The sequence below is a fragment of the Lagenorhynchus albirostris genome, chromosome 9, assembly GCF_949774975.1.
Source record: "Lagenorhynchus albirostris chromosome 9, mLagAlb1.1, whole genome shotgun sequence".
In the NCBI taxonomy this organism is placed as follows: Eukaryota; Metazoa; Chordata; class Mammalia; order Artiodactyla; family Delphinidae; genus Lagenorhynchus; species Lagenorhynchus albirostris.
This window is the reverse complement of record NC_083103.1, coordinates 43,532,456-43,545,593: the sequence shown is the minus strand read 5'-3', so window position 1 is coordinate 43,545,593 and position 13,138 is coordinate 43,532,456. Positions and strand designations below refer to the sequence as shown.

At 37.7% G+C, this 13,138-nt stretch overlaps 1 protein-coding gene across 3 annotated transcripts in view; it reads left to right on the top strand.

Moving 5' to 3' along the window:
* The window catches only part of USP47 (ubiquitin specific peptidase 47), a 120,837-nt gene extending 113,746 nt beyond the window's left edge, over positions 1-7,091 (top strand). For all 3 annotated transcript variants that reach the window (XM_060159654.1, XM_060159655.1, XM_060159656.1), the window contains 6 exons: positions 952-1,067; positions 1,431-1,549; positions 3,795-3,925; positions 5,430-5,477; positions 5,568-5,698; positions 6,524-7,091. In XM_060159654.1, the coding sequence (XP_060015637.1) occupies positions 952-1,067; positions 1,431-1,549; positions 3,795-3,925; positions 5,430-5,477; positions 5,568-5,698; positions 6,524-6,698 (720 nt within the window). In that variant the 3' untranslated portion in view covers positions 6,699-7,091. The remainder of the gene's footprint in view (positions 1-951; positions 1,068-1,430; positions 1,550-3,794; positions 3,926-5,429; positions 5,478-5,567; positions 5,699-6,523) is intronic.
* Positions 7,092-13,138: the final 6,047 nt, after the last annotated feature.

Sequence of the window (13,138 nt, the reverse complement as noted above, 5' to 3'; positions counted from 1 at the left end):
TTTGTGCTTCTGGGAATGATTGTAAAATGCTACAGAAGGATGGCAGTTGACTACTTTTTGTGTTCAGAGAATCATTTTTAGTATTTAACTAGCATTATATATAGTGTCTCTTTGTGCTCTAAGTGCGTACAAATATTAACCCTTTTAATCCTCATCAATTAACTCTATTATAAAAGTACTGTTATTCTCATTTTATAGATTAAGAAACCGAGGCACAGAGAGGTAACTTGCCCAAGGTCATATAACTTGTAAATGGTGGATTAAGGATCTAAACCAGCTATGTTTTTCGGGGAGTAATAAAATATCTTAGTTCCTGTGATATATAAGATTGTGGTGAATACCCAGAAGAATAAGGCAAAGACACTATTTTTAAGACATTTATAACATCTCAGTGAAGACCTAGACAAATGTGAAAAACAGCAAATAAGGGGATAATGTTTTCATAAAATGCCTTCATTTGTTCAACAAATATTTTATTAGGCATCAGTCATATCTCTTATATGTGATCCAATATACTTATTTTGACTTACATCTTTCTTCTGAATTTGGGGTTTGTGAATACTGTATCTCTTTTGAGACAGTCAGTGAATGTATTTGGAGAATTAGTATTCATTTCTCTCATTTTACTCTATAAAGGTGATTCTTTTTACTTTCAAAATTATGGTCATTGTATTACAAGAAGAGAAATATGAATGTATTATCATATTTAATCTCCACAATGACTCTGGCTCTGGTTTAAAGATGAGAAAACTGAGGCACAGAAATGTTAAGTAAGCTTGCTCAAGATAGCAGAGCTTTAGTAAGTAGTGGAGCCAAGATTTAAACCTAGGAAGATAAGACTCCTAAACCCAGTCCAGTAATTGTCACACTATAAAGTGCAAATAAAACGTCTTGTTGATCCTTATTTTAATGTGTAATTCAGGGTCTAATTGTTTATGTTTATATTCCTAGCCGTGCAAGTTTCTGCTAGATGCTGTGTTTGCTAAAGGAATGACTGTACGGCAATCAAAAGAGGAGTTAATTCCTCAGCTCAGGGAGCAATGTGGTTTAGAGCTCAGTATTGACAGGTAAAGTAAAATTACAGTGTCATCAGCAATTTGAAGAAAGACAGTGTGGTCAATTGATATGGATTGGTATAATTTTCTAAAACTAGAAGAATTTTAAATTCCTGTACCATTCAGAATTTTAGTACTGCAGATTAATAGAACTAAGCAAAAGTATTAGCATTTGTTTGAACTTCCTCTGTAGGATACTAAATTTGATGTCTTGAGAGCTTTTCATTATATTTTCCCAAAATTTTAATGAATAACCATTTGACTTTTGTGTTTGAACATAGTTCATTTTTCTTTGATGTGTCAGATTCATGTCATTTTTTTTCAAGTTAAGAATTTCAAAGTATAATAGTTTAAAATGTCTTATCACATTTGTAGGTTTCGTCTAAGGAAAAAAACATGGAAGAATCCTGGCACTGTCTTTTTGGATTATCATATTTATGAAGAAGATATTAATATTTCCAGCAACTGGGAGGTTTTCCTTGAAGTTCTTGATGGTATTATCAATATTTTTGTGGAGAAATATCAGGAATTCTCTAGAAATAATCGAAGTTATCATTTTTTCAAATAATGAGTTTCTTCTGTCTCTTCTCTGGGCATCATTTGCCTTTTAAATATTTCTTCTTTTCTCTAATTTTAAGAATATGAATTCTTCCTTTCAGGGAAGTTGCAATTTCAAAGTTGTATTTTTAGTACCTTTTACAGAAAGTAAAAGTTTCTTAGCCATGTTTGTTATTTAGTCTCTTTTTTCATTGTGACTTGTTTTGAGGCTGTGGTATTAATGATTTTTCAGAGATTTTGAGAACAGTGACAATATTAGTTTTCTAGGCTGGTACAAAGTACTACAAACTGGGTGGCTTAAACAACAGAAATTTATTTTCTCACAGTTTCGGAGGCTAGAAGTCTGAGATCAAGGTGTTGTCAGGGTTGGTTCCTTCTGTGGGCTGTGAGGGAGAATTTGCTCCATGCCTCTCTCCTAGCTTCTGGTGGTTTGTTGGCAGTCTTTGGTGTTCCTTGGCTTATAGATGCATCCTCCTGATCTCTGCCTTCATCTTCACATCATGTTCTCTGTGCGGGCTTTCCTATCTGTGTCCTGATTTCCCATATTATAAGGACCCTAGTCATATTGGATTAGTACCCACTTTAATGACCTCATTTTAACTTGATTACCATTGTAACGACCCTATTTCCAAATAAGGTCATATTCTGAGGTACTGAAGTTCAGGACTTCAACATGTCTTTTGGTGGGGGACATAATTCAACCCATAACAGTGTAACAGTGACCTAGAAGAGCAGTTTTGTTTGTCACACCTCCTGGTTTTAATTATCAACATTGGTACATTTTAATCTAATGTTTTTTGGAAGAGTTAGTGGGGGAAAAGTTGGCTTTTGGGAGATATAAAGGGAAACAACTAGTTCTATATTCTTTTGTGACTTTGCTGTTGCTTAGAAAGTTTTTGATTTTCCTTTTCTTTTTCCATAGAAATTAAAATATCATAAGTTCTGGATATTTTTATGTAAGATTATGATAGCTTTCAGAGGGTTCAATAATACTAACACCTCACCTATTTCAGGTCTAATTTGGTTTAAATATCAATGTTTGAATTCTGATTAAGTGACAAGTTAAGTGGGGAGACAAGGAATAACCAGGACGCCATCTACCATGATTTGTAAGCAAGTGCTCCAGATTGTAATTCCTTCTCTGAGTATCTGGGGCCTGAGAGAGTAATCACTGTTTCTGGGTAGGCCAAGAAGAGATGAAGGACATAGACGTCACCCTTGTTAGGACGGAGTATATATTAGCAGAGATGGATTAGCCAGAACATGTCTCTGGATAGTAGGTCCTTACATCAGTATCATTTCAGTATATATTTTAGCATCGAAATACTTGAGTAAGATATGTCATGTGATTAAATCTAAGAAACATTTATTGACCTGTAATTTGCCAGACATTGCTGACCCTTGGTGCTATAAAAATGAATAAAGACCAGTGATTGCCCTCCAGATGCACAGTGTATGGGAGAGCCAGAACTACAAACCTGTAATTCCAAAATGATAGGCGTTAAGGACCAAATCAGTACAGTTGGCTCTTGTGTACATCAAAGAGAAAGGTGACAGCTGAGCTGGGTTTTGAAGAATCAGTAAGTTTGGGAGTAAATGAAAAGAGAAGGATTAATGATAGCTTGAGTGAAAAAAGAAGATAAACTTAAAGCTATTTGATTATGATTTTAGATTGTGGGGTAGAAGCCAACAGAGGAACAAAGATCATAGATGCAAAGAAGAGAGTAATTGGTCGAGCAGTGTCCAGCAGGAGTCACGAGGGAGTGGAATTAGGAGTACTGGTGGAAGGAGAGTTTGCAGGGGTTAGCGATTATCTTCTGAGACTTGGGGGAAGAGAGTAAATATTTTATTCTCAAAAAATCCTTGGGATAATTGGTTTCTTTTATGCCACTTTTTCTTTTTTATATTTATTTATTTATTTGGCTGCGCCGGGTCTTAGTTGCAGCATGCAGGATCTTTAGTTGTGGCATGTGGGATCTAGTTCCCTGACCAGGGATTGAACCCGGGCCCCCTTCTTTGGGAGCACAGAGTCTCAACCGCTGGACCACCAGGGAGGTCCCCATGCCCACTTTTTAAGAATAACACTTGAAGTAAATCTTTTTGTTTAGTCAGGCAGTACAAGAAAAGGCAAATTATGAATCATTAGAGTAAATAGAATGATGGCCTAATCTTGCATATTAGGGGCAGAGAAGATGAAATCCATGTCACAACTCGCAGTTTTGTCAAGACGGTGGAGGCCTTCAGAGATGAAGTTGGATCCCTTCCAGGAGGTTGTGTTGGAAAGCAGTAGTGTTGATGAGTTGCGAGAGAAGGTAAGTTCATTTTAAAGAAAATGAACTAACATACATTTTTCTCTGTGGTGCATAAGAGACACCCTAGGAAGTGAGTGCCAGACACTGATGCAGCAACCTCTCTTTCTTTGTCTCTGTCACACATTGTACCACACTACTCTTGTTTCTTAGGGCTGCTAATGCTTTGAAAAATTACCTTGGCTTCTGGCCATCCAGAAGTGAACCACCACTTTCTGTTACTTGGACCAACTTTGCCTTAAGTAGTTAGGATTAGTTAGAGGCACTAGAGTAAATTGCTGTATATGCTTAAAACCCAAATGAGGTAGAATCGAGTAGAGAACCCAGATGAAGATGTCTTCTGCATTTTTCATTTTAAAGGTGGGAATTCTAAGGATCTCTGGAGAAAGGGTGAATTATTCATAAGTGGTACTAGGACGGTTGGCAGTTTGGGGAAAAATTTATTTCCATATTTCACACCAAACACAAAAATAAATTCTAAATAAGTTAAATTTATATTTTAAAATATAATAAAATGATAAATGTTCTAGGTGAAAATATTGAGAATATTTTTATAATCCCAGAGAGGGAAAAATATTTGTAAGTATAATACCAAAAGCCAAAAAAGAAAAGATAGACAACATAAAAGTTTAAATCTTCTGCACAGTACCTCCCAACTGCCAAAAAAATATTTTTAAAGCAACCCATAAAACTAAAAAACAATGGAAAAATATTGGAAACATACGTGAAACATGATGTCCAAATTTAAAAGGAGCTACAAATTAATAATCTGGACAGTCTAATTTTAAAATAAGCAAAGAACATGAATACACAATTCATAGAAGAAGAAATACAAGTTAAAATAATAACAACACTTTTTACCTCTTAAATTGGTGAAGATTTAGAATATAAAAAAATACCTAGAGTCATCATGGTTTGGGGAAAATGCAATATCATACACCTTTGATAAGTGGTTAAATTGTTACATTTTTTTCAGGGTTCAGCTTGGCATTGTTTATCAACATTTCAGATGTGCAATTCTACATCTAAGAAATATTTGCAGAAATATGCAAAGAGATATTTATGGAGATACATATTATAGCATTGTAACTGGGAAAACCTAAAAACACGCTCAGTGTCCATCAATAGGAAATACAATGGTATATTTTTCAACTATTGAAGAGAATGAGGTTACTCGGTATCCTATTCTTATATAGAGACTACATAAAGTTACTATATAGATATATAAAACTGTTTATGAAATGTATTTATAAATGTGTGTATGTAGTTTATATATGCACAGGAAAGGTCTGAAAGGAATATACTGAATTGATATTTCTGAGACATGGTGTTTGCAGGTAGACAGAGGAGAGAATTCCACTTCCTGCTTTTTAAAAAATTTTTATCAAACATGTTACTTCTTTGAACAAAAAATCAAGCTATGTCTGTGCTTATGAGGTTAAAGGAAAATAACTTCTCAGCAAATTTACTTTTTAGATGAACTCATGTAAAATGTTTCCTTTTACAGCTTTGTGAAATCAGTGGAATTCCTTTAGAAGATATTGAATTTGCCAAGGTAAGGCCCTGAGAATGTTTAAATCTGGGTACTAGGGCTCAATAAACATGGCTAATGGTGTCATTTATTCATTCATTCTTTTCTCCTTAGGGTAGAGGAACTTTTCCCTGTGATATTTCTGTCCTTGATATTCATCAGGATTTGGACTGGAATCCTAAAGTTTCTACCCTGAATGTCTGGCCTCTTTATATCTGTGATGATGGTGCAGTCATATTTTATAGGTAACATTCACAATGTTTTGGTTATTTCTAGTGATGCCACATTTTTGTTGTGCATCTTGTTTTTCATAAATAGCTTTACAATTGTTATGATATAGAGCAGCCCTGACCAGTGCAAGCCATTTATTACATTCTGAAATTTCTAGTAGCCACATTTTAAAAAGTAGAATGGTGAAACTATTTTAATAAAGTATTTCTAACCCAGTACATCCAAAATATTATCATTACAACATGTAAACAATATAAAAATCATTTACAAGATATTTTACATTATATTTCGTATAGTAAGTCTCCGAAATATTGTGTATTTATTATACTTGCCTCCCATGTCAATTTGGAGCAGACATATCTCAATAGGCACACATGGCTAGTGGCTGCCGGAGCAGACATTACAGATATAGAGGGAAAAGAATAGTCATTGGAGGCTGGCAGATATGTGTTCAGATTTAGCGTTGTTATTTACCTAGGTCCTCATCTGTAAAATGGCAACAATGATTTCAACCTTGCAGGATTTTATGAGAATTAGGAACTATTGCATTTTAAAAAACTGGCCTAGTGCCTGTTATAAATAGATGTTCAATAAATGATAGCCATTATTATACTAATAGTAACATGGAAATTATTCTTTGCCATTTTTCGAAGTGAGTGCCATGTTAATATAATAAACACATTAGAAATCTAGGATATCTTAATATATGAGGTTATTTAACTTCAGTGGTGATAATCAGATTTCATTTTCTCACTGAGGAGCTTTAGAGCATTTAAGCATAAATTAAAGGAGACAGATGGCTCTGCTGGTCTAATATGTCATTAATATTTTAAACGTAGGGATAAAACAGAAGAATTAATGGAGTTGACAGATGAGCAAAGAAATGAACTGATGAAAAAAGAAAGCAGTCGACTCCAGAAGACGGGACATCGTGTAACGTACTCACCTCGGAAAGAAAAAGCACTAAAAATATATCTGGATGGAGCACCAAATAAAGATCTGACTCAAGACTGACTCTGCTAGTGTAGCATTTTCCCTGGGGGATTTTGGTTTTAATTAGACGGTTCACTGCTACTGTGTAGTGTGCCATTATAGCCGGACGTGGTTAGGGGTAACCCAGTGATACCAGCACTGATTGGACTGCCCTTCACCAATCAGAAGCTCAGTGCCCAATGGGCCACTGTTTTGACTTGGAATCATGTTGTGCACTATAGTCAAATGTACTGTAAAGTGAAAAGGGATGTGCAAAAAAATAAAAACAAAAAGCAAAACCTGCTACTAGAAAAGGGGAAAGGGGAATGAGTAAACTTCTTTTCTTGCAGACAGATGTGCACATAGCCGCTAGTCAAACCAGCCTCAAACAGGATGCTCATAGCTTAATAATAAAAGCTGTGCAAAGGCCATGAATGAATGAATTTCTGTTTATTTCACTGATACACACATTACCTCATTGACAATTCGGAAGTAAATGCAACGTGTGTTGACTCTTGGAAAGCAGCAAAAATAGGAGCAGAAGAAAGAAATTCTTAGAACCAGCCGTAACCCAGTAAAGAATCGTGAAGTTGTGTTTTTATTTTGTTTTCTTTTTTTCGAAGTATTAAGAACATTATTCTAGATCATCAAAACATTTCCTTAGACCACTCCCAGCAGGTGGCAGCTCAAAATTGCTGCAATACTGTAATTATAACTGATTGTACGTTAAGTTATGGGTGTAGAGAATTCATTTCACTCATTCATTCAGCATGTAAATAAAATTGATCCTATTGAGTTATCATAATTGCAGTTCAGCTATTTCCCATGGTTATTCATTTCACATATCATTCATGATGTACATTTGTGTACATTGAGAAGTATAGCAGTTTATGTAAATGTAACCCTCAGTGGGGTTCCTCAGTGCTGGGTCCCATACGATTGTATTTGCCCTTGTTAATGAGGTTTTTCTGTTCAGCGGCTTCGATTTTTTCCTTTTTTACATTTATTTTGAAGATTTACTCCAAGTTTGAATCTTCTAAAACCCTTTTAAGTCCCACTTTAATTTTTGGAGTTGATACATAGTTACATGTAGTTTAACTTTGGGGAAACAACATCGTTTTGAATAAACTTGCTACTAAGTCAGGTCATGACACAGGCTAATGCAGTCAACATGATTTCATTGCAAAGTCTATTCGAATCGGCAAGTTTTTGCTCTGCTAAATGCAACTATTCAATGAACATAATTCTACGTAAATTTTGAAAATGCCATCTAATTTATAAAAAAATCAATAAAAAGGTTTTGGTAAAACTTTTTCATGCCAGATGCTGTTTACAACAATGAACATGCCAATAAAACATTTGTTCATTCTGTTGTGTTATTTTGGTCATTAAACTTTTGTGAATGAAGAATCCGGGTTCAGAAGAGATTTGTTTTCTTTAAATACCACATTTTGTAATGTATATTGAATAATTATCTCATCTCTGTGGTAACGTATGTTTACAGTAAAGTTCTCATAAGAGAGATGAAAAGATGTTAATATTTAACTTTGGAGGATCCTGTCGATATTTCAGAGTCGAAATTTTACCCTTTTTTTCCTTTTAAGAAAAAATTAGAAAATAGTGTTAGCAAATGTTGGTTGCAGTTTGAATATAATGATTGAGAGTTCCATAATATCTTAAAAGTCCCTACGAGGGGAAAAAAAATCTTTTCTAAGACATTTTTCTCACTAATTTTTATTCCATATAAACTCTGTAGCATTCTGCTAAATTTGATGGCGGTAGTGTTCTGGGTTTGCATTAGTGGAATTGGTGGTGTTCTCAGAGGAAAACTTGAAGCATTTGTGATGAGTTGTTTTTTCAGATCATTTCGATTTTCTGATGTAACATGACAGCTCTTTGGTTCTGATGCAGGCCAGCTTCCTTGGGATATAGGGGTCAGTAAATGTGCTTTCTGCTTTCAAGGACTGACTGTGGAGCAGAAGAGGCAGATTTGTAAGTAAAATGGGTTTGGGGCCGTGTTTGGTTTGGTTTAGTGTCCCTATAAGAGGAAATGGTAGAATCTTCATACCTGCTCCTCATTCTGTGCCTTCTGCCCTTTTTATTGTTTGTTTCGTGTTTGCTGTTTCTAATTGCAGGCGTATTACAAATACCAAGGGTAAAGAAAATATATATTTCATTATGGAAAAGAAAAAGTTAAAGCTTCTTGCTCTTCAGTGCCTGATAGAGAACACAATGTTGCACTTGAATAATTTCAGTAAAGGGGGTGGTGATTTCAAAGTGGATTTGTGACAGTGGGAACAGTAATTTGTGGGAAAGAGATTAATGTGTCAACCTCCCCCAGACTCAGAGAAACAAGTGAGCACCTGTAAGCCAAAGGGCATATTAACTGTGTGTTCCCAGGCCTGGGGCAGTGGAACCTGGTGATCACTCATCTGCTGAATCTTCTGAGTCTGAGGCAGGCCACATGCAATAAAGAGTGACCCTGTTCCCCATGGGTCATGCCAAGGTTTTGAAGAGTTTTTACTGTGGGGAAGATGAGTTTGTGTCAGCCAGGTACGCCCTGTGAGAACCAAGTACCTACATATCTAAAGCAGGTGCTGAAGGTCAGGGGTCCATTTTGGCGAAGAAGCCAGAGCTATGGTTTCAGGACTCTGCCTTGTTTATTTAGCTGGTTTGTGCAGTGTTTATTTAGCTGGTCTGAACAGAGGTTTGCTAGATGAACGTCTACTTCTCAAACGAAGTGTAAGTAAGTGATAGTAGCCATGACAAGATAAAAAGAGTGAGGGACAGAGCCCTATACTAACTACACAGTGTTTGGTAATCTCTTTTGTAATGGAATGGAAAGTACTTTAAAACTCTTGAGAAAACAGAAAGTACTTTAAAATTCTGAGGAAATGGGGGTGAACTATGCCACAGCTAGAAAACAATCAAGTAGGCAGGCTACACTGTTAGGAATGATATCTAGGCGGAGAGAGGAGACAGCTATAAACTTCCAACGTGGTCTGAGCTAGAGTGCACAGCATCAGAGCACTGCAGTGTTATTACTAAATCTGGAAGTGACCTGTGAATGTATGGAATACAATAAAATCTTTTATACTGATTCATTCGCTAGTATTTCCTTTTCAATTGGCTGTTTTCCTTCTGAATTTTGTCCCTTTGTTCAGCATCAAGACTCTAACCAGCTCTTGCACTTGTGACTTGCAAATTGTAGTCTAGAGTATATGGAATAGAAGATAATCTGAATTAGCAAGTTTTTTGTTTGCTAAATAAAAGTATTCCATCTAAACAATTCTGTGTAATTTTTGCAAAACGAATCAATATTTTGGTCACTAGCAGTCAAAAGCCTTCTAGGGCCACAAATCCTTAAATCCAGTGCAAAATTGTGTGTATGTGTAGTTTTCTAGGGGTCTAGTAAATGCTTTTTAAATCAGGTTTGCAAAGGAATTCATGGTCCAAATAAAGCTTGTAGCCACGTAGGCTTGGTGTACATGAAGCTGGTGTACAGAAGATGCTCCTTCAATGTCGTTCGTATGGGGAAAGGGGTACTACGATCATTTGGTTAGATATAGTGTTAATTTTCAAAACGTGGCTTTCAGAAACAATGCTTGACAAAATCAAGAGTGCGTTAAATCATGTGTGTCTGTTTAGAAAAGAATGCGACAATCACTAGGGGCCAAGCTAGGAGGGCAAAAAAGTGTTAGGGAGGGATGTGCTCCCCCTTCCCCGTGATAGCACCACCACCTACCTCCCCCTCACCAGTTAACCTGCACAGGAGAAGCTGGTCTTTTGACTGGTCAGAGTCTGAGAATTTACCAGGCCAGGGGATTATTTGTGGACCCAGGAGCCCTGCCTTAAAGGTGAGTACCGTGCTCCCCCTCTGCTGCCTTTGCTCCCAACCTGCCCCTTCCCCCAGTATAGAGGGCACACTTCATGTTCAGCCTTATAATGCTTTAAGCAACCCACTGAATTAGAAGGTATCATCTTGTTGAGATACAAATAATGCAGTGGTTCTGTTTTTCCAGTAACTATGCCAACTGTTTTGTAGAATGCAGTTTCGCACTGGAAGCAGACTTTGGGGGCAACCCTATAAATTTTAAGGCACTTTGCATTATTCAAACAATCTGACCTTGTTGAAGTTTTTTAGCCATTTGATTTAAAGCGCCTCCCCCCACCACACGCACAGTGGCTGCTGGATGTGCCACTCTGCTTGGAGAGGGAAGGAGGCTATGGTCAGAGCCCTCACTCCCCACTGGCTCTTTTCCACACCAGCTCTATAGATGGTGGAAGAGGGAAAAGAGCAGCCTTCTGTTGGTGGTGGTGAGGTTACTGTCCCCTTTTTACCTGGTCACCATGAACTCTCGTAGAAGGTAAGACGCCCTACGGGTCCTACCAGGCAAAGATTCAACTCCAAACAACAGTGGTGGTTCCTTATGAAACTTGACTATCTTTTGCCGACTTCCTGCTGGCAAGGGACATTCCTCTGAAATGCGTACCACGTTATCCCATGATGCCCTGGTCCCCACCAAGTCTTCAACCCTTAACTGCATGTTTCTTCCATGGCCCTGTCTCTGGGGCTGTGGGTGCAGTAGGAATCTGTCTTTGCATCTGCCCTCCTCCACCTCACTGCTCCATCCAGTCGTCTCTCCCTGATGCTCCTCCTTCCATGGTATTAGTGGCAAGTCAATGTGTCCACCTTCTACACAACCATCCCCCTTTGAGATGTCAATGGCTCCCATACAAATTTTATTTTTTATTGAAGTATAGTTGATTTATATTGTGTTAATTACTGCTGTACAGCAAAGTGACTCAGTTATACAAATATATATACATTCTTTTTCATTATGGTTTATCACAGGATATTGAATTTAGTTCCCTGTGCTATACAGTAGGACTTTTGTTGTTTATCCATTCTATATGTACCAGTTTACATCTGCTAACCCCAAACTCCCAATCCATCCTTCCCCACCTCCCTCCCCCTTGGTAACCATGAGTCTATTCTCTATGTCTGTGATTCTGTTTCTGTTTCATAGATAGGTTCATTTGTGTCATATTTTAGATTCCACATATAAGTGATACGGTATTTGTCTTTCTGACTTCACTTAGTATGATAATCTCTAGTTGCATCCATGTTGCTGCAAATGGCATATTTTTTATGGCTGAGTAGTATTCCATATGTACCACATCTTCTTTATCCATTCATCTGTCAGTGGACATTTAGGTTGCTTCCATGTCTTGGCTATTGTAAATAGTGCTGCTGTGAACATAGGGGTGCATGTATCTTTTTGAATTATAGTTTTGTTCTGCATATATGCCCAGGAGTGGGATTGCTGGATCATACGGTAATTCTATTTTTAGTTTTCTGAGGAACCTTTGTACTGTTTTCCACAGTGGCTGCACCAACTTACATTCCCACCAACAGTGTAGGAGGGTTCCCTTTCTTCCACAGCCTCTCCAGCATTTGTTATTTGTGAACTTTTTAATGATGGCCATTCTGACCGGTGGTACCTCACTGTAGTTTTGATTTGCATTTCTATAATAATTAGCAATGTTGAGCATCTTTTCATGTGCCTATTGGCCATCTGTATTTCTTCTTTGGAGAAATGTCTTTTCAGGTCTTCTGCCCATTTTTTTGATTGGGTTGTTTGTTTTTTTGTTGTTGAGTTGCCCCATCCAAATTTTATGAGTGTTTCTCTGAAAGTTCCTCCCATAGGTTTTAGCCAAAGGAATAAGTCTAATTTCCCCTGCCTCATAGGAGGTCAGACAGGGAAATAACCTGTTTTCCAAACACTGCCATCTCCCAAAAGGGGGTTTCTTACCACCTCTCTTGTCGTCTTTATATAGGGCAATTGAGTTGCTGCTGCTGCAGTGGCATCTCTCAGCAGCCCCTGTTATGAGGTGCCTAGCTACACAGCTGTCGGCCCTCTGACTTTGGAAACCCAATCTGGCTATCAAAACAATCTCTCATCTAGTTGCATTTCTTGACTCTCTGGAGGGGATGCACAAACTACAGGAATACTTAACTGCCCTTTATCCCATGCTTCCCTCCCACCACAGCAGGTCCCTGGCCTCTCCCTTCAGCTCTCATCCTTCTGCCCTGCACCCCTTTCTCCTGATTGTGTCAAAAGCGCAAAGAACCAGGCTAGGGAGGCTAGAAAAGCCAGACACTGGGAGGAGTAAAGGAAGGGAGCAGAAACAGAACATGAAGAGGGGAAGCTGGGAAGAGTCAGCAGCAATCATTTTTGTTCCATCACAGTCCTCTTCCAGTTTAGTCTAAGGCCCTGTGGGTGGACAAGCCAGCCACTGACCTGGGCGGAAGGTGGAGCTCAGACTTGGAGCCTGCACCACACACTCAAACACTTCATTTTCTAATCTTGCTTTCCCATTGAGGGTGGGAAAGCGGGTGGGTTGGGATTCATAAAGCTGCATGTTGTTCCCCTCTTAGTTGTTTCTGGTTTCAAACAACAAAGACTAACAGCAACTTT